A 21,355-nucleotide genomic window follows, 5' to 3' on the forward strand; every position below is an offset into this window, starting at 1 on the left:
ATCTAGAATACGATTGTAAATAAATCGCTGGCACTGAAAACCCACGAATAACCTCACCCAGTTTCCACTGATCGATCGTATATTATTAGTATTTTGCATTACATCGATGTTTTGTCATCCAATTTCATAAGCGGATTAATTATAATGTTCTGTGTAGTGCAAATTGTATGCAACTAGTATCCGTATTAGGCAATAACTGGAATCCGAGCCTCTATCGAAATTAACTTGAATAGTAACAGTGGCGTACTGAGAATTGGTCGTTTGAGGACATTGCGTCTTCGTCAGAATTGGTGTTTGTCATCTCCAACGCGTTTGAGGTGGAGCAAGCACGTTGCGCACGAAACGTATCACAGTACAAACGTTACCTGTTGGTAAAATTATTTGTCCAACATGTACGATGTACATGTTCTGCGGTAATCGTATACGCGAGCGAATATCCAGTGCTTGGTCGACAGCTAACTAATTTAATTCAATAATGTGCCATTGTACCCATTTACTACACACATATTCGAAATGTCGAATGAATTCAGTATGTTTTAAATGTGTGACTAGACGAACCACACGTTTTATGTATGCAGAAAAGCAGACCGGGAAAAATTACGAATTGACGTGAGGGCACTAGTACTAGGTGCTCATAGAATTGATACCAACGTTATTTTGTAGTATTAGGAACATCAGGACGCCACTTATGTATCATCAATAGATAATATGTGCCTACATCTAAGGTTTCATGGATTATTACTGAACAAACAATTAGCTGGAGATATCCTTTATTAGTGTATGGGGTTAAAATATCAACTAGATCTCAAAGTATCAGCTTACCTTCATCATGGTGATGGCATGGAAGCACATGGTGTCCCTCACAGTAGGGTGATATGCCACATCAGGCACGGTGACGCGATGCCCATCGCCCTGAGAGGAGCAACTCTGTCTGATACCGGCGTCCATTCGCTGTACCACCACCTGAAAATTAATGAGCGCGATGAATATTACTGCGATAGTCTACAAGTTTCACCGACTGCAATAAACAAGTAGTTCGACTAAGTAGTTACACCTACTTACAATCTATATTACTTGTACTCTTAAAACAGGAACTCGCTTAACGCGAATAGGTTTTCCAAGAAACTTTTATTATATTATTTATTTAAAGAAAATTCCTCTATTGTAAACTGAGCTACTTGAATATTTTTGTTTCATAATAACGGGCCAGTGAAAGCAAATATCTTGCATAAAATAGTTTTAAACCTAGGCTAAATTGAAACATTTTTAATAACGCCCACGTCGAGGTATTTTATGCGATAAAAAATGCTAGAGAGGAATGTAGTATTGGACGGACTAGAAGATCTCTAATCGCTACTTCTGAACTATGTCAGTTATGAACAAAACGTACCTCGTTTCAAATACATAACCCGTGACCTATATCGAACCGTGCAGTTTTGACATTAGAATTTTTGACAGACTGCTTAGACGTTACCATTTAGTTCCATTTCATCCAGCATTCGACACTACGCTGGTTTAGATTCAAAATTAAAAATTTGTCAAAAGTACGAATCAAAATCTCTCGATTTACAACTCATTCTGTCAGTAGTAACCCTGCTGGGTCGGATCAATTCAATAATATGGAGATAATTGTCGAACACAATTAGCAATAAGATACTTTCAGTGATTGGCATCACCGCATAAAGCATATTAAAAGCTTTTAAGATTATTGCTTATTAATTTTCGATTTCAATGCACTACGGCAACATTAACAATGGGAATGTCACGCGGATTTTGTTTGCTTCCAGGTTAAACATTCATTTTATATTTTCTTGCTCTTTATGTCGACGTAGCGCTTTATGTCTGTGTAAAATAAAATCTTAGTTGGAATAATGCAGTACTTGGAATTATGACACAAAAGATTGTATTAAACAATGTCAGTAGTTATATACTCGCCTAACTATATAGTACACGATGATTTGATCATTGACACGTAGCGATTCCAACTGACTGAATTTAATTACCGCATCACGAAACTAAATTAGGTATCAAGTCGACACTACAAACAGTGTGAACGCCACGAATATATTGAATGGGCTCACAAATTAGCACGTAGGCGCATCAAGACGATGTATAAGGTCATTGTACAATGTATATGCAGTACTTACGAACTTTCCACACAATACGACTTAATACGACTTAAACAGTCAGAGAATATTGTTGGTTTGAAAACTTATATTGATGAAACTTCATCTAGCAATCATATGTGTTGATGTTTTCGTCTTTCTTTGCTATTTGAAATTATAAGTCAATATGCAATACGAATGAGGAATAACATAGTGACGTCTCACTATTAAAAGTACGTTTATTTGGATAGAAGTATTTTGTATACTGAAACATTACATTTTGCAACATTAATATGAATACTATTGACCACGAACTAATACAGTTAGTTGCATCATTCATTAGGAGCTTATTTCATAGCCATGGCGAGACACTACGAGAACTTCCTGAAAACATAGAATCATAACTTTCTTACAAAACTTTATAGTCCAAAATGCGACGTCTTGTAAGTGGTGTATAAATGAACAAGGGATAAGAGACAACTTGAAGATTGCACTACAGAGCAAGTTTCAGTTTCAGTTCGGTATTCGGCAGATTTAACGATGCGGCAACACGACGTCAAACTACCCTCCCTACCAACATTTAGTAATTATATTTGAGTGCAACACTCACGTCAGATGATCCCAATACACGGATTAAAGAAATTAATATGAGATCTCGCGAGGTAAACTGCAATTTCCAAGGAGACCTTGCTCGATCGGTTTTCAATATAAAGTTCTTTTAATATAGCACGCGTCTGTCGTGAGCTCGTGAGACGGGTTTATGGCTTATTACTTCACTTGCCTGAACTTTCATTTTACAAGAAATAAAAAATACAATGTGAAATTAGCACCTGTAGAGTATGTTTGATGTCTTTATTATTAAGCTGTCAAGAAACCAATAAGGCGCGATAAGATTTATGCAAAATGTTTCTGCTGATTATGACTACATAAAAAGGACAAATATATTATTGTTACTTCATCGCATATATTTAAAAAATCTAAATAGTGTTCTGAAAAAAAGCCACGCCGAAGTAATTTAAATGCAGACAGATTACATTCTTGAAAACAAAATTAAAACTGCACTCATCACTCCAAAAATTCGTAGAATTGATCAAAATTAATCCATTTGGTGGTAGTGCCGTGTACGTATCTGTTTCTGTGACAAGCAATATCGGTCATCTAGATTTGGGTCTTGCGAGACTCGGAGTTAATAAGATTATATCATCTTGGTATTAGATTACTCACAGTTAACTCGATTCATGGCAGCTAGCATTTACATGATACCTACAATATCTAGTTTCCAATTATGGTAAATATAATATAATGTGCAAATTATAATCATATCATGCATATGCTGCTAAGGTATATCTCAAACCATAGGCTAAGTTCATATGACCGCGCGGAGCCGCGCGGAACTTTCAACCGCGCGCGCGCGCGGTACAAGAACCGAGTAAACAGCTAGTATTGTCTACATCACCGCGCGGTAACAGAACCGAGAAACCGTGCGGTTCATGAACTAGCGCGCGTGTCGTAGCGCACTTTACACGTAGCGGTTCTGTTACTGCACGGTGATGTAGACGATACTAGCTGTTTACTCCGATCTTGTACCGTGCGGTCGAAAGTTCCACGCGGCTCCGCGCGGTCATATGAACTTAGCCTTAAACACTCAGGGGCTGTCATTATGCTAACAAAGGCCTCCCATAGTTTTATGTACTAAGCGAATGTGTCAGTTTTTTAATTTAAGGATAGTACCATTCGATCCCATTTCGATCTTCCTTCTAAATAAGGAGGAAGTACAGTCATTTAATTAAATGACTAAAGCTAGAGAAACGGCACTAACAGATGAAGATCTCGGCTACCAAGTCAATATTCATTGGGAGTGTCCAATATTACTCGATTAATGTCAAGAGGTCATCTGCTAGTCTTGAAATGGAACAATCTGTGTCATTATAAGTATCAGCAAGTAAGTATAAATTTAAATTGGCTTAAATGAAACTATCATACCTTTTATTATGTAGTTACATTATAGAGAACAGAGGTGTTATTTTGAAATTCGCGTAAACAGGAATTTTGTTTCTGAATTCATCTCAAGAGTTTTATGTAAGTTTCATTTTAACAACGGCAAGGGTCTCCTCCCGAACGAGGGAGGGGTTAGCCTTCAAGTCCAGCACGCTGATCAAGTGCGCTTGGGGTCTTTGCATGCTCTCAAGAAATATAAGTGTGTACATTACTTGCGTTAAATGCAACCAAACAATATAAATATGTATCCCATCGTTTACTTTTGTCGGTAATTAGGCCTATAAATCAATCTTAATATATTAGAAAGCTAACATGTTATGCTCACATGCTCCAACGGTGAAGGAAAACATCGTGAGGAAACCTTGCATGCCTAAAAATTTGTTTAATACATTTATTGAGGGCATGCAAAGTCCCCAACCCGCACTTGGCCAGCGTGGTGGACTCAAGGCCTAACCCCTCCCTCATTACGGGAGGAGACCCTTGCCCAGCAGTGGGACAGTAATGGGTTAAATTTATTTATTTATTTTATTAACATGTTATAAATTTACATAGAATGAAGCAAATGCCAACTGGAATAACCTATATAATTATTATTGAAATAATTTACAAATTATTAGGTACCTACTCAATTTTACGATATCAGTTGCTATTGTCGTGTTATTGGGTACCAAAACCGCAGATCCATTTGGGTGCAAATGACATATAATAACTATCTCTATTACAATTTGAAATTTATAAACTACTAGCTGACCCGCGCAACTTCGCTTGCGTCCTATAAGGGAGAATGGGTGAAATTTTTCCCCGTTTTTGTAACATTAATTACTGGTACTCTGCTCCTTTTGGTCGTAGCGTGATGATATATAGCCTATGTCCTTTCTCGGGTATCAAAATATCTCCATACCAAATTTCATGCAAATTGGTTCGGTAGTTAAGGCGTGATTGAGTAGCAGACAGACAGACAGAGTAACTTTTGCATTTATAATATTAGTATGGAGTATGGAGGATTTATGTACTTCCAGTCAACACGGTTTTATAATAATTTTATATAAACAAAGCCATTCAACGTTTTGATTTTGTAATAGCAAACCCTTGCTGATTAATAAGGGTTGTGAAATCCCATGGAAGGGTTGAAATACGGGGTTTTTTAGAAATGTTTTTTAATCAATTTATTTAGCGGGTTTTTTGTTGTTTTGCTTTTTTTTGAAAGTGATAAAACACAATGTTTGTACCTAGTAATATTATCAAAATTCAAATTCAAATTCAAAATTATTTATTGCAACAAACATGGTTCAGAGTTCTTATTTATAATACAGTTTCACATATTTGGCCGTTATAGGGACGCTGCCCCCGCCGCCGCGGCCGGCCCGTACCGTGCCGCAATACTAATATCGTGATATCTCCTAAACTATATGTCTAAATAACACACTGTAAACTGCAAAAATAATCTAAATTAAATGCTCGTGATGATGAACTTACTTATTTTGATAAGGATATATGTATTATTGGTTATATCACCAGTTAAACATCACCCAACGAATTAAATGTTTTTTTAATACAGAAAAGTAGTTTTTGTGACTTAAATAAAAAAGCTGGATATATGTCATCGCGGACTTTTTTGTAGAACTAATAAAGACCAATGTTTTTGCTATACATTGTTCTTACTTGTATCCAACGGTATAAGCGGCGCACGCACAAATGCAATCTTCAATTAGATTTAGAATTAGATTTTTTTCTGACTTCTTGGACATAAATCGCTATAACTCAGCTAATATAGTTTCAATGTATTTCAATTATATATAAAAACCTGTCGGAGAAAATACTCTTTCTATTAGTGAAAACCGCATCAAAATCCGTTGCGTAGTTTTAAAGTTTTATGCATACGAAGGGACTACAGACAAAATGGGCGACTTTGTTTTATACTATGTAGTGATTAACAAATATTATTATCTATACTAATATTATAAAGCTGAAGAGTTTGTTTGTTTGTTTGTTTGAACGCGCTAATCTCAGGAACTACTGGTCCGATTTGAAAAATTCCTTCAGTGTTAGATAGCCTATTTATCGAGGCTATATATCATCACGCTACGACCAATAGGAGCAGAGCAGCAGTAAAAAATGTTACAAAAACGGGTAAAATTTTGACCCATTCTCTCTTATGTGACGCAAGCGAAGTAGCGCGGGTCAGCTAGTTTATAATATTTAAGTAAAATACTAGTATTCAGCTGCATCAGGTGAGACTGAAAGCCGACTCCAACATAGTTTGGAAGAAAGGCTAAACGATGATGATAATATTATTCATAATATTAGCCAGCAAAACACGAAGCCGTTACTTCATGTGCAACAATAATAAAATGCGTATAAGCACGCCTCTCTTTGTATTGTTTAAGATAAGTTGAAATGTTTTGACCAGTTTAGTGGGCCTAAATAAAAAAATAATAATATAAGTTTTATAACATAATATGATGTATTTTGGGCATGTTTTGGGCTAAGGTCGTGGAGGAGCTCGTGGCTTAGTTAACAACAGCTGCACGGATCGATCTCTGAGGTTAAGCTACGCTTGCCGAGGTTGTTCCGTGGATGGGTGACCATCTTATACATATCGAGTTCCTCCGTGTTTCGGAAGGCACGTTAAATTGTGGGTCCCGGCTGTCATTTTCTAAGATCTATGACAGTCGTTAACAGTAGTCAGAAGCTTGAAAGTCTGACAACCAGTCTTACCGAAGGGTATCGTGTTAATACCCAAGTAACTGGGTTGTGGAGGTCAGATAGGCAGTCGCTCCATGTAAAACACTGGTATCCAGCTGCATCCGGTGAGACTGGAAGCCGACCCCAATATAGCTTGGAACAAAGGCTTAGCGAATATATATATATATATATTTGGGCTAAGGTAATATGTCGGTACATCTTTAAGTCGGCGTGCCTGAAATAAATAATACAATAAAATAAAACAAAAAAGATTAGTTTAACTACACCATAGTGAGGCAAGTAGGTGTATGTTCAGTTGAACTCTCGCGTGATATATTAATTTACCCACAGGATCACTGCATCGTTAACCATATTCACACAAAGTGAAGGTCGAAACATGATATTGAAAATTTCAAAAATTAACATTTTTCTCATAGTTTAGAGGTACAAATTGTAAATCAAATACGGTAATTGGACACGCGGGTTATAGTTAACCAGACGCGCATATTCTACCAATTACTCACGCTTGGAGAATCTAATGTAGTTACGATACGAAGATAACCGATAACATCCTAACATTATTTTGATCAGTCAGATGAGTACATTTAAAATAAAAGCTCTTAACTAATACTCGCGGTAAATTAAAGTTAACGTTTCAAATTAAATAAATATAATAGTACAGGCAAGTACTAGTTCATCCGGACACCTGTATTGTATTTATAATCTATTTTTATTCTATATAATAAGAGAATAAATATTTTGTAAGTCCGCTACAATTTTCCTTTATTTCCACGTAATATTCCAATTGCGCCGCTTGAGTCCACACTGTTGCAAGAGCTTAATACGTCATAACGATGCTATTGATTTCATTTATAAGGAAGACGTGATATTACTTTAAGTACTATAATCAAGAGAAAACAGGCAATTTAATTTAAGTACTAATTTATTAAAAAATACTTCCTTTATATTCTTCATAAACCATACAATCAATTAGTCTGATTGCACAAAGCTGTCCTTTATCGAAAGAATTTAATAATAATATGCTTTTATTCATTTGTTTTGCAAAGGAAATTTTCAAGGAAATCAATGTGAAATGAAAATAATTGAAGCACAATGAAGACTGGGTTCTTGTTACATCAGCTGGGTATTTCAAAGCTATTCTATTGTGATGTTGATGCTTCTTTAATTAGATAGTTAGTAAATAAATATTATCATAAAATTATTGCATTTTAATTTACTCCCTCCCACATAAACCCATTGACGTCATAAATAGCTACTGCATTCAGGTGCTACCCAAGTGGCAATTTAAGAAAAAATATAAAGCGTATGGACTAAATTAACAATTTAATATAAAAACAATTTGTCGTAAACTACAATGAAATACTTATTCTAGAATAAATTGCGACTAGTAACAAGGTCTGGCGTAGGCTTACTCAGGAGCTACGGCTACAGAATTAGGTCACTATCGCTATTATTGTACTTATCTTCTTCAGATTTGCGCAAATTTCCACTGAATAGAACTTCATCGAGTGTTCTGTGAAACTTTAGAATACCTTTCCTAGTAGGAAATAATGCAATTTTATTACATTGTACTTCTTTGTTCGACTACAATTTTGCTAGGTAGAAGTAGCTTATAGAATTAAATAGCACTGTGAAAATAGTATTGTGTTTGAACAGAGCGACATGCTCGCTTTAAGCGGTAGAGAGGATCGGTATTTGTAGTATGCCGACTACCCCTGTACAGAATCACAACATGACAGCGTATTCAAACAAACTGCCAAGATTTTTCAAACAACACAAACATAATATTAAATATAAATTAAAATCTTGTATAATGTCGTATATTTGCCCACGACAGCGACATGCGACGTTCCTTTGGTAAAAGGCTGTATTTATACAAACCCGCTTTGAATTACGACTACCTAAGTGCCTTTTAAAGTTTTACGGTAATTTTCTATTTATTTATAACATAGTCCAATATGCTTCGTTCAGTCTTACAAACGTTCAATATGCAGTACTTTTCAAAGGAGCTTTGAATCTCTCAATATTGAAGTTGTATCATTTGTTGAGTGAACTCATGAAATGAATAATACGTTTCTATTGCGAGTTGAAGATTTAATATAAATAAATCGAATAAGTTTCAATAAAACCGTCGGAAATATGATTTAGGTACACTAATACATATGTATATTTATATTTTCGTTCCACTCAAACTACAAGACATTGAGAGAAATATGAATAAAGGTCTATCATATTTCCTTACGAAATCTGGAATGTATATACCTATTATAATTAAATGAATAGTCTATTTCGAATTTAAAAGAAAACTGGGTGACTGGCCCGATTTTGTCCGGGTATAGTAAAATTTTATCCCGTTAATTCCATTCCCGTGGAAATTTTGATCCCCTCGATACCATATAACATTACAAACATATTAAAAAAAGAACCATCGAATTCAGTTTAGTTGTTCAAAAGTTATGGGCACACATACATAATATATGTACTTATATACATTTCGATGATTCAATTTTATTTATAAAGATCAATTTTAAAAACAAAACAATAACCATTGCTGATGGGGTTTCCAAAAACATGACGGAAAGTACTGATTCATTGACAAACTCTACAAGTTAAGTCCAGATGAATCCCAATGAATACTCAGTCCAGTAGTACAAAATACACCTATCAGAAGAGCGAAAATACAACAATATTTTAATTCAGTATTGAATAAAGGAAACATATTTTATTGACTCTTTTCTTTCAAAAAGCCACTTTTGACAGGACTTATCCTCTGTAATAAAGACAACACTACTTTTTGCGCGCGTTAAAAATAATTCTGGATAGGCAAGTAAAATGTAACAAGGCTATGAACAGGATCGATTGGAAACATTGTTCGATGGCCGAGTGCGACTAAAACCGCGCAATGTATTCTACGCGTGAGTTCCAGGACTTAGAACCGCGCAAGACCTGAAATCCATCAGCGCACGTTTGCACTAGTTAGAGCATGGTTTAGTACCAATCCAAATAAAATGCACTAAAAGAGGCTCAATACTATGCAGCGTATGTAAATGATGGAAGTCTTCATTCGTATGCACACGCACATGTCATTCGGCAAATTGCCGACCTACGCATATTGGATGTCTAAACCCACCTAGAATTATTATCTCGTATTATACAGTAGCTGGTTTCTGCCAAAACAATATGTACCAAATAATAAAAAAAAGGTCAATGTCGAATACAAAGTGAATAATTAGCAATGCGTCAATATACTTCTCGTATCATGTCAAACAATGACAGTGAGAATAACTAACAAATTGAAAAACTCAAATAATTTCACTGCGCTAAAATGCTCGATTTTTTGGCGCGCACCTGTCAATTCTCTTAACAAGTTAATTAACTACGCCACTGCAAGCTGGTCCTCTGTCAGTCAACATGCATCGACGAATTGGAAGACTTTTATGTGCGGTAATCATTTCAACTCACGGTTTTATAATTGATCCCATACATTTTTCAACATGACATGTAACGCCCCTTAAAGGTATTGCAGTAAGTAGGTTTAAAGGTTAGCCTGTAACCTCCTAATACAAGACATCTTCATTCAAATGACTGCCTCCGTGGCGCAGTGGTTTAGGTCACCACGCCAACACCACTGCGTCGGGAGGTCGTGGGTTCGATTCCCACACGGGACAATTATTTGTGCGATCCACAAATAATTGTTTCGGGTCTGGTTGTGCTTTGTATCCGTTGTTTGTATGTTTGTAAAAGTCCCCGCGACACAAGAGCAATTCTTAGTGCGGGAGTTGTCTTTACTAAAAAAGAAAAAAAAAAAAATTTGACCCATTCATTTGACCGCTGCCTGAACGTGGTGTTTGTAGCACCATCATGTCTTAGCACACGTTTAGATAATACGAGTTGAGCGAATAAGTAGAATTCGCACTTTTGTGCAAATATATTTTCAATATTAATTCCTCATATTATTTCAAAAGATTTACGTATGTGGCTAGTTACCTTACCTATTCTATGTTTTCAATACCTATCAGTCACGAATAATTAAATTAGCGTTTTTTTAATCAACTACATACAAACGTACCTGATATACATGGTCAATTGATAGTAAAAGCGCTTAAATCCAAAGTCGATGTAAGTCATGTGTTACCATTAACAGCTTTGTCTCCCGCTTCAGTGCTAACAGAACGTTCACTCGAATTGTTTAAAAATCACAAAGTAACAGCTCAGGTACTGCGATGTGTTCCCACTTGATGGAGCTGAACTTCGAACTGGATTCTAATTTGCCTTTCAAACTGCATTCGGCACCGCTATGGTATTTTGTTTCAATGTTATCTTGTAGAAGTGCACGTTAAGTGCAACGCGGACGACCTCTTTTTAACTGTGACCCATTTTACGGCGACTCAATGTTTGTCCATCACGTGTTCACGTGTTTGCTTCATGCCCTACGTTTTCCTTCAAATAGCGCAAATCTGACAGCGCCATGATTCTTGAAGCAATATTTCGTGATAAAATTCGTAGAAAAATATTTATTGGTCCAAAATGAACTATTGAAAGTTCAAAGTTAGTGAAAAGTTACCAACATTTTAAAATTTGTCACCGTGGATCGTACGTTAAATGACAAGCATCCTTGCCAGCCTCACTCAGCTTCAGCGTACGAGCTAAGAATGAGTTCACGTGAGCAGTAGAACGCATACGAGTTAAACGCGCAACCTTTTCTAGGTACTTCACTTAAACGACGTTCTTTCACTCTTTGTCGTTTCTACGTAAACGTGAAAAATAGCGATACGGATTTTTTAAGTCAAATTTGTTTGCTTTCCTAATTTGGACATAACTTATTCTATAAATGATGATATTTTATTTTGAACAATCTATATCGACGCCTAGAGATTTATAAAATATAGTTATATCGTGATGTAGCTGTACTTATCGTCTATGAAAGTACTTCAGTACATGCCAAGGCTTAACTCGTTTGCAAAAATATATGGGTCTCTGCGGTCAGAAAGGAAATGTTACTTGAATTCTTTCGCTTTAAAAGTTTGAAGTTTGTAGGTAGGTACGCTTTAGCTTTTATATTAAAAATAGCTGAAAGCCAACAATCGCAACATACTGTCAAAACCTGTAAGGGGGAGCATAAACCGTGAAAGATGTATCCAGTTCGGTTGTTTCAACTGCAAATGTGATACCAACAGGACAGACGTGAACAAAGATATACAATATTTTGAATTCCTATTTATTTTCACATCCTTTATGCAAGGATATTTAGTATCTTATCTTTTTTCTGGCTAGTGAAATTAGCAATATTCTTGGCTGAATAAAACATGGCCATTAAAACAGTTAAAAGTAGAGCAGATGCCGATAGAAAAACAAGTAACAATAACTTACTTACTTACATATTATGTTACTTAACCCAGATAATTACAATAACTTAAATAGACATTCTTAGAATTGCGAGGCCATGTTCGATAACATCCGCCCAATCTTTAGGAAAAATCATTATTAGAAAAGGAAAATATCTGCTGGAAGGGAAGTGCACTATTATCATTCCTATTACTAACATAAAAATGTACTTTCCAGAATCCATACAAAAACGTATCTAACCGACACTGCAAGGACTTCACGGAATATCTCGACTCAGATACATTTTACCGTATTTATTGAAAATAAACGCCGCACGTAGAGCAAGTGAAAACGGCAATATTTTCAGTACCTAAAAAATCTGACTAGTTTCATATTGCATACTAGTAGCTAGTTATTTGAAAGCTGAAATTCGACACCGTGAAATATTGTATTCGGCGATATCGATCAATTCAAAGGTTTACAAATAAGAGATATTTCATCAAAGCACTCGACACTAGTTCCAGTCCACTAAGAAACATAACAGTTTATTTTTAGTCCAAAAATATTTTAGTTTGTAGGTAAGATTTATTGCCCAGGCTAATAGTAGTAGTACCAGACATTTGTTTGACAAATGGACAAGTCTAACTTAGGACGCTGATTTCAAAATGAAAGTTCTAAATTACTTGAGATGCCTTATGTTTAACATTATTTTATAAAGAATTGCATTATTATTTAAGAGTTTTTCGTAAGGAATTAGTAACGAATAAGTAGGCTTTATTAATTAAATCGATGCAAATTGTCTCACCGAGGGACATCTCGTGTTATAACTTATAGCCCAGGTAACTAGACTGCGGAGGTCCGATAGGCAGTCAATCCATGTAAAATACTGGTACTCAGCTGCATTCGATGAGACTGGAAGCCGACTCTTATATAGTTGGAAGAAATGCTAATATGATTGTGACGTGTGGTACAAAATTTATCACAATTTATTTGGGCGTAATGATGCAAGCTCCTATTTAGGTTTTACACGGTAAACGGGCGTTGAAGTTTACCCTACTTGGGCTCGAATACTAACTGTTACGTCTAAGCCGAACTGTGCTAGACAGTTTCTGATGCACTACTCATAACTTTAAAATAATGTTCTAAGATTAGTTGAACAAAATCGAGATCGCTGGAAGCTTGACGTTACTGCAAAATTTTCCCTAACTTTCATAACAACACGTGAAGAACACTTGTAGAAAAGTTACGTGTGAGTACGTCACACCTTCAGATACAAACATTTTAACGAGTTCGTGTCCAATTGTATTTTGTAGAAGTCTGGAAAAATGAATACTCTTTTAAGCTTTGAGAAAACACAACCAAATGAAAAAGTAACGAGCTGCAACGAGTCAGAGATAAAACAAAATATTTCCTATATTTTTGACTGCAGGGGTAGCATTTTGATTCCGTCAGCTATTACCAGCATTTGTGAAAAACAAACAATTTAAAAAGAGAGGTTTGCACTGGCCTTCGACTACGGATTAGTTCGTTGTGGATGAAAGCTTTTACCGACCTTTTACATAACTAAGGCGTTGTTTATTAACTGCACACGTAAAATGCACAGAATTCACTTGATATTTGTTCATTTATAGAATCCAGGCTACAGGAAACTTCAAGCATTAATTCTTTTCTGTTGTACAATTTTGCATGTTTGATGGGTATTCATAATCTCGGCTGTACCTGACAGTCTAGTTGCGGAGGCAGGATTTTCTCAAGGTAGTGGTTGAGGTGGGTGTTTTCACCCCTAAGCATAACGTAGTTTCTGTAATTTTACTGTAAAATATTTCATAACGATCATAGTAGAACACTGCAGTTTAGGTGTAATGACTTCCTATACTCGTAGGAAAAAGAACCAATTTAAATCCCGCTAATGTGATGGGTAGCTCTTTTCGTAGCTGTCATTACAAAATCAGAAAAAAATTGGACATATTTTTAATTTTTCTTGAACCTACTTTAAAGTTAATGCATAATTAATCACTCAGCTTACATTTGCATCTGTCCCTGACCTACACATCTGGCTGCCTAGACCGGACGCAAAAGCTCAGCAGTCATCGCGCTAATTGATATTTTAATTTTATGAAACATGCTATTATACCGTTTATTCTGATTTAATATTTCGTTGTAGCGGAACTCTTAGATGCAATTAAAGGAGGTAAAATGGATTGGGACTTCAAAATACACCACTTATGGACAAAATATTATATGAGAAAATCATGTCATTGAATATCCCAAGCTAGAGCCTAAGACGAACCTTAATATACGTTTATAATTTTTGATAGTATTGGCTCTACGCTTTGCAAGGTGCGATCAAACAATACGTGCAAGTATTACAACAACATTTGAAATAAACAAAGATTTAGTATTCTAAGAAACCACCATTTCCATCAACATTTTTAAAGCCGTTGAATGCGTTTATTCCATCTAGTCCTACCAGTAGTTCGATAGTCCAACTGTTTGGATGTTTTTATTCCAATTTGTTATACTGACGGATCGAACTATTTGGAAACGCGGATTTTATTCCAAATAGAGCTACTGACTTCGATGTACAGTGAAACAAAAAATAAAACATCACCTACTTATTTTTCAAGTGTTTTTATAAAATAGAAAAAAAAAATTTGAAAGTCATAAAACAATCATGATGTTTATAAATGGTGACATCTGTAGGACGTATGTAGATGGATCTCTGGCGAAAGAGGTGGTATTTGAAATTTTACCTCGAAATTTCTAAACAATGTCAGTGATAGCCGAGTGGTTTAAGCTGGCACCACCCACGCATGTGGTTGCAGGTTCGAACCCGGCAACATACCAATGACTTTTCGATGTTATGTGTGTATTAGAAATAAATTATCACTTGCTCTAACGGTGAAGGACAACAGGTGAGGAAACCTTACATGCCAAAAAAATTGTTTAATACATTTATTGAGAGCATGCAAGTTCCCAACCCGCACTTGGCCAGCGTGGTGGACTCAAGGCCTAACCTCTCCTCCTCGTTTGGGGGAGACCCTTGCCCCGCAGTGGGACAGAAAGGGGAAATTTAAAAAAAATTGTGAATAAAAAAAATTATTGACATGTAAACACATTTTCTAACATCCTTCACAGAGGATTGATAAGAAATAATAAAATAGACAATTTCCTCTTCCTACATGACTGTACCATTATATTCACAATAGCTCTATTTGGAATAAAATCCGCGTTTCCAAATAGTTCGATCCGTCAGTATAACAGATTGGAATAAAAACATCCAAACAGTTCGACTATCGAACTACTGATAGGACTAGATGGAATAAACGCTTACATGTGCGCATTAAATGCCCTAGACTCAGCACGCTACTTGCAGAGAAAGCTTAAAAAGTATTTTCCCGTCTGTTTACTTAAGTGTCGAGAAAGAAATAGAACATTTAATATTTATAGCAAATAATTTATTTCAAAGAACTTGCAGCAAAAGTTCTTTCTATCGGTGTACTATGAGGCAAAGTAAGTTGCGCCGCGTCCCTGAAATACGCTTAAAACAACTCAAGGTAAACTTGATTCTCGGTAGTGAAAAGTATGAAATATTCCCGACCTTGCCGCGTTGTTCGTATGCATCAATCGGTACTAAACCTATCAAAGTTAAATTCCTCTATCCAATGCATAAAGGACTTTGATAGACCCAGCGCTATTTGTAGTCCTTTGTGCAAGTGTGCACAAAGGACAACAAATAGTTCAAGAATGTCTGGCGGTCAGCTCGCGTACAACGACTACTTTAATTTTTCTTTTTTTAAAACGATTGATAGTATCCGTCAAATATCAAACTAAATTATAACGTAAAATGTTCCACAGGTGACCTATTTACATAGTTGATAGTAACTACTGCACGCTTACATATAACTAGCATTAAATATAACAGGAGTTAATAGAGGCAACCGACCGATGAATACATTAATGACTCTAAGCCCTAGAATGGATAATGAATTTAGGTGGATGCGCCGGGTCGCCAGAGCATTCGGTACGCAATCACGTAGCGTGTTAAACAGGAAACTATGCAATCTCGAGGCACAATGACGACGCATTCTGCAACTTACGGCATATTGTTATATTAAACTGACACTTTAACAACGTACTAGAAATATTTGCCCTGGATCCTAATTCAGGTCACAATGCTATGCTCAGGCAAACTAACTTGCCATATTATAATATTGAAATAACTAGAATGCTTGTCAGAAAGGTAAAGCTTTGTCTGTTAAGTCAAAAATTTCGTAACATTGAACTTGCTCAAATGTCTCTTACCATAAGCATGTCCGTCTTCTATGCAGATACAATTTTAATTTAAATTATACTGAAGGTTTCAATGTAGATTTATGCACTACATAAATATGTTTGCAGAGAAGATCATAGCTTCAAGAGACCTTCATTAGTTTTGCCTTTGTTGTCTGTCGTTGTTGTAGTTTGTTGTGGTCGAGGTTGAAGCATACTCGCATTTATTACTTTGTTTCTTTATGTAGATCGCGAATTCATGTCATATTTTACCGACATAATGTTGTTCACCTCATAAATATACAATTCTGTGAACAAATATGTCACAGATATTTACCTCGACTCGATCACCGATAGACAGCAATAGTTACAAGAGCGTACAGTAATCATTTCGAAAATTATGCTTCGGAATCAATATTCGTTCGGATGAAAAACATTAAGAATTGATTACAAGTTCAAAAAAAGTCGAAAGTTTCACATGATATAGGTACGAATTTCAGTGCAGTACCTAGCCGTAAAGTCAGTTTTTAGATCAACTACGAAAATTGCTCGCGCACGATGTCCATCGAGCTTGACCCGATGTCAACGCAATTATGCCGTATAGGCCTCGGGATCAACAGTAGGTAATCTATTTATGTATCTAGGACGTATAATGTAACTAAAGCTGTTTGTGGCAAGGACTAGAAAGAGCCAGCCAAATTATCCTTACATTTTAACAACCAGACTTCCAGAATATTTTATTTGAGCTGTGTTTTGATTCTTTGCTAATTAGAACTTCTTCGGAATAAGACAGTATTAGGTGGCACATGACGTATAGCACAAGTCAGAAAAGCCACATTTCAGAAAACATGTCTTGGACAAGTACTACTCAGGACTTTTGTTTCAAGATCGTTGTCGCCACGAAGCTAAACAAACAAAAAACATGCCTTGTCTGTTAAAAACAAACACAAACTAATTGTAACTTACCTCCACTTTCATAGCAGGCGAGGAAACCGCTTCTCCATTTTGATCGCGTATAATAAGGGGCAAAGTAACCCTGGAGGCGGGGCGCACGGGCAGGGCAGGAACCTTCAGCTCACACTTGGATGGCTCCACCCGCGAGGTGGGCGCAAGCCAGCGCGCCAGCCGACCACCCGCCGTGCTCTCAGCGCCCGCCACAAAGTCTGACAAGAACTGACGTTCAGTCGACACGCACCTGTTGACAATGAAACAACAACATTAATATTTGCTAAATAAGGATTGAATAATCATAAAATTTAACGAGTATATGAAATCACACATGTCACATCATGAAGCATCGCTAACTTTGTAATTTCATTGAAACAAGTGTGAAATACAAAATGAGATACAAGCATTCGACCGCCAACAACTCGAAACATAGTAACAAAATTTGTAACGAAACGTGGAGTTTTCCTAGAAGGTAGTTTTCAAACTGAAACGAACGCGTGAGGAAAACTCTCGAATAACTACAAACCAAAAGCTAGGAGCTTATTAATTGAATTAAAACTACGTGCGACAAAGTATTATTTGAAAATGGCATGCGATTCTGCAGCTTTGGTGAGTCCGCGTTTTAAACTGAAAACATGGAATGGACATGAAATGACATAATTATATATCAGGAAGTTTTAGAATCCGATTCAAAGTTGTGTATTTGTTGGATCAAATCGAGTTTAAAACGCGGTATGCTGAGCACACCATTCGAAAAGTTTTGTAGGCGACAACACTACGTAGTTATATTACTTTCTACGTCCTATGTCCTGACGACATAAGAACCTATAACCGAGTGTATGTCTACAATGTAAGGGTTGTTTAAGCCGCACATGTAGCTATTGTACGTAAGTTGCATAAGATTAACATCAATTGACTGAGTATTCGCTCGCAGTGTGATGACCGATTCAGTTCAATGCAACAGTTGAGAGGCAATTTCTGCAGAACCGAGATCGTTGACAAGCAATCACATGCTCAATGGAAGATTATTTTATTGGAAACTTACATTTTATTCTGCAAATATGCAACAGTTCAACAACTACTTGGATCTGAGTTTATTACTTAATACACTTTTTACTATGAGTACATCGACGGTCCCTACGTACATTCCCTCAAGTGGTACTTAGGGGATTTGTCTTTTTTGTTTCCGTGACCTTCCGGTTGTCATATACTTTCGATTGATTAAAAAAAAATTAGTAAAAATGCTTTAATTCTACCCTAAATCAACACTCGACAAACCCCAGAACTACAACACTTCCAATGTAAATTGAAACTTCAAACCGCTCTCCTGTAAAATTTGCGTTTTGCAATTAGGTTATTGTACGTAGGGACCGTCGACATACACGTTGGTACTTTCTGATAGAATTTATTAGTAGGTAATAGTGTAAGAGGAAGGGAAGTACAAAGTTTGCGTTATTGACATGTAGTTGTTTCGTATTGACTTGAAAGCGGGTGCTTTCCGGCGAAATACCGGGCTGGGGCTCATTAACGCGGCGCTGCTTCAATTACCAGCTTAGCAACCGTCAGACGACTACAACAAGAAGTTATTCCACGTTTTTGACGTTACAAACACGAATCTTGGCGAAAAGCTAACTATTTTGGCCAATTAGTGAGCATTATTACTGCGAGCTGTTAACTTTACCTTTCAATGGAACAAGTTTCGATCGTGTTTTGTGATGATTTAACTAATATACATAGTGTTATTTAAAGTTATAAACTATTGATTTAACTGACAATGTGATGTTTTATTCATATCCGTGCATAACTAAATATCATGTCTAGTTCATAAAAAAATAGATACATGGCCCTTTATCTTTTCATGTTGACACGCATTACTGTACATGTTTACATGCTTTATGTCATTTACTTCCATTGGCGAAACATCAATAACAAGTTTTAACAATTTCAAAAGAATGTTATTGTATACTGAAGAAATTGTGGTATAGCTGAACGGGTAGGTATTATCTATAAAATAAATAAAAAACTACTTACTAATGTTATAAAGCTGAAGAATTGTTTGATTGTTTTTTTTTTTGAACACGCTATCTCAGGAACTACGGATCCGATTTGAAAAATTCTTTCAGTGTTAGATAGCCCATTTATCGAGGAAGGCTATAGGCTATATGTAATCACGCTACGACAAATAAAAGCATATTAGCAGTTAAAAATGTTACCAAAACGGGGAAAATTATGACCCATTCTCTCTTATGTGACGCAGGCGAAGTTGCGCGGGTCAGCTAGTGCAGTAATACAAGGGAATTAACACAATCGCACAATTTCAATTTAGCTTGGTTTGCTTGAGGTTTCGGTACATTGGCACAACGGTGCACGCAAGCCATGACAGGACTCTACATGTGCAATAGACGTATGTTCATCAAACGTCAGCCACAGCAAGGTACACTATGCAAGATTACATTAATCCCTGAGTAATAGGCAAATGTTTGTTTGTTTTGTTATTGTTTCAAGCTAAAACCAATATATTTTTTTATGAAATCTGGCACACAGGTAGTTTTAACTCGGATTGAACAAAGAATGTTTTTTAACCTGTCGAATCTTTCTACGCGGAAGATGCGGGTAGAAGCTGGCAGATAACAGTCATACAGCGCGAAAACTAAAACGTTACGTTGAAGTTTTCATTTTAGAAAAACTATTTATATGGACAAAGAATTTAGTAGTAGATTGCATTGCAAACAACATCCGACCAAAAGGTTCTGTACGGCTCTCAATTGTCGCTAATAAATTAAATTAGTCATTTATGTGTGTTTCATTTCATAGCATTATGATCGTCTCATAGGACTGCAGCGGTAGGCAAGTAATTAATGAAATGAGCACCTTTGTAGCGGCTAGCTATTTTACGACCGCCTCTTTGTCGTGTTTGAGCTTCATGCTTGTTGAGGACATTAATAAGTCAAATTTGATTGCTGTAATTTTTTAAAGACAGAACTCATTAAGTGTGATTTTTAAAAGCCTTGGAAGGCTTAGTCATTTATGTTCCTTGTCTTAGGAGTAGACGTCTTTGGGAATATTCAACATTAAACCCAGATTGCTCTTGTGATGCATTTGGTGAAATGATTTTCAAGGACTAAATGAGACGCGATGTAACACTCTAATCAGAAAGCCTTTGAAATATGTTAAACATTAAAAACCAGAGTCATAGAGTTGACAAATTATTAAAAATAGGCTGATATTTACTAACAAAACAATAAAAATAAATCATTCATAAGTACATATTCTTGACAACCTCCAAAAGTGTTAACAAAGATCTCCGTTACCCTGTTTACGAACTTGTTCACATTATGACGTCACAAACTCGATGGTCATCCGTAACGCGGTTTATCACGTGATATGTTGTACCGTTTAGGGATAATTTTGATGCATTTTGTTAAGAGAGACATTTGGAAGGGCTATGTCCAGCAGTCTACTATATAGGTAAGCAGACAATAAGAGAGGTAGTTCTACGTTCCATGTTCTACGAGATGAGAGATAATATTGACATTTGTCAAACTTATCTGCCTAAAAATTCAAAGTTAAACATACTTCACATCAAAATTATTTTTCAGTTTAGAGAGGAAGACACCATTTACATTACATCATTGCCAATGTGAATGCTAAATAAGAAGCAAAATCCCTACACATACGCATTACATTAATTTAAAATCAAAGTAATGCATGTCTTAATCCTATGCTTTTAGAATAAAATCCGACGTTACGGCAAGAAATATAAGTGTAGTTGTTTACAAAAACAACATATTATTACAAAGTCGAAGAGTTTTTTTTGTTAGAACGCGCTAATCTCTGAAACAGCACGAAGCAGGCAATACAATCGATAACAGTCTCAATATGATGATAACGCATCTACATTTCAAATCTTTTACAAAAAGTCAAAACATATTTTTTTCTGTAATTAACTAGCAACTTAGATGTAAAATTATTTTTCCTGTCAATGTTAATTACCATTATAT

General features: G+C 36.0%; 1 protein-coding gene across 1 annotated transcript in view; it reads right to left on the bottom strand.

Moving 5' to 3' along the window:
- Positions 1 to 21,355, bottom strand: part of hiw (MYC binding protein highwire) — a 115,800-nt gene that overhangs the window by 32,923 nt on the left and 61,522 nt on the right. The window contains exons 35-36 of the mRNA XM_076134814.1: positions 17,373 to 17,601; positions 823 to 963 (exon numbers count right to left, since the gene is read on the bottom strand). Of these exons, the coding sequence (XP_075990929.1) occupies positions 823 to 963; positions 17,373 to 17,601 (370 nt within the window). The remainder of the gene's footprint in view (positions 1 to 822; positions 964 to 17,372; positions 17,602 to 21,355) is intronic.

Source organism: Anticarsia gemmatalis, chromosome Z (genome assembly GCF_050436995.1).
Source record: "Anticarsia gemmatalis isolate Benzon Research Colony breed Stoneville strain chromosome Z, ilAntGemm2 primary, whole genome shotgun sequence".
In the NCBI taxonomy this organism is placed as follows: Eukaryota; Metazoa; Arthropoda; class Insecta; order Lepidoptera; family Erebidae; genus Anticarsia; species Anticarsia gemmatalis.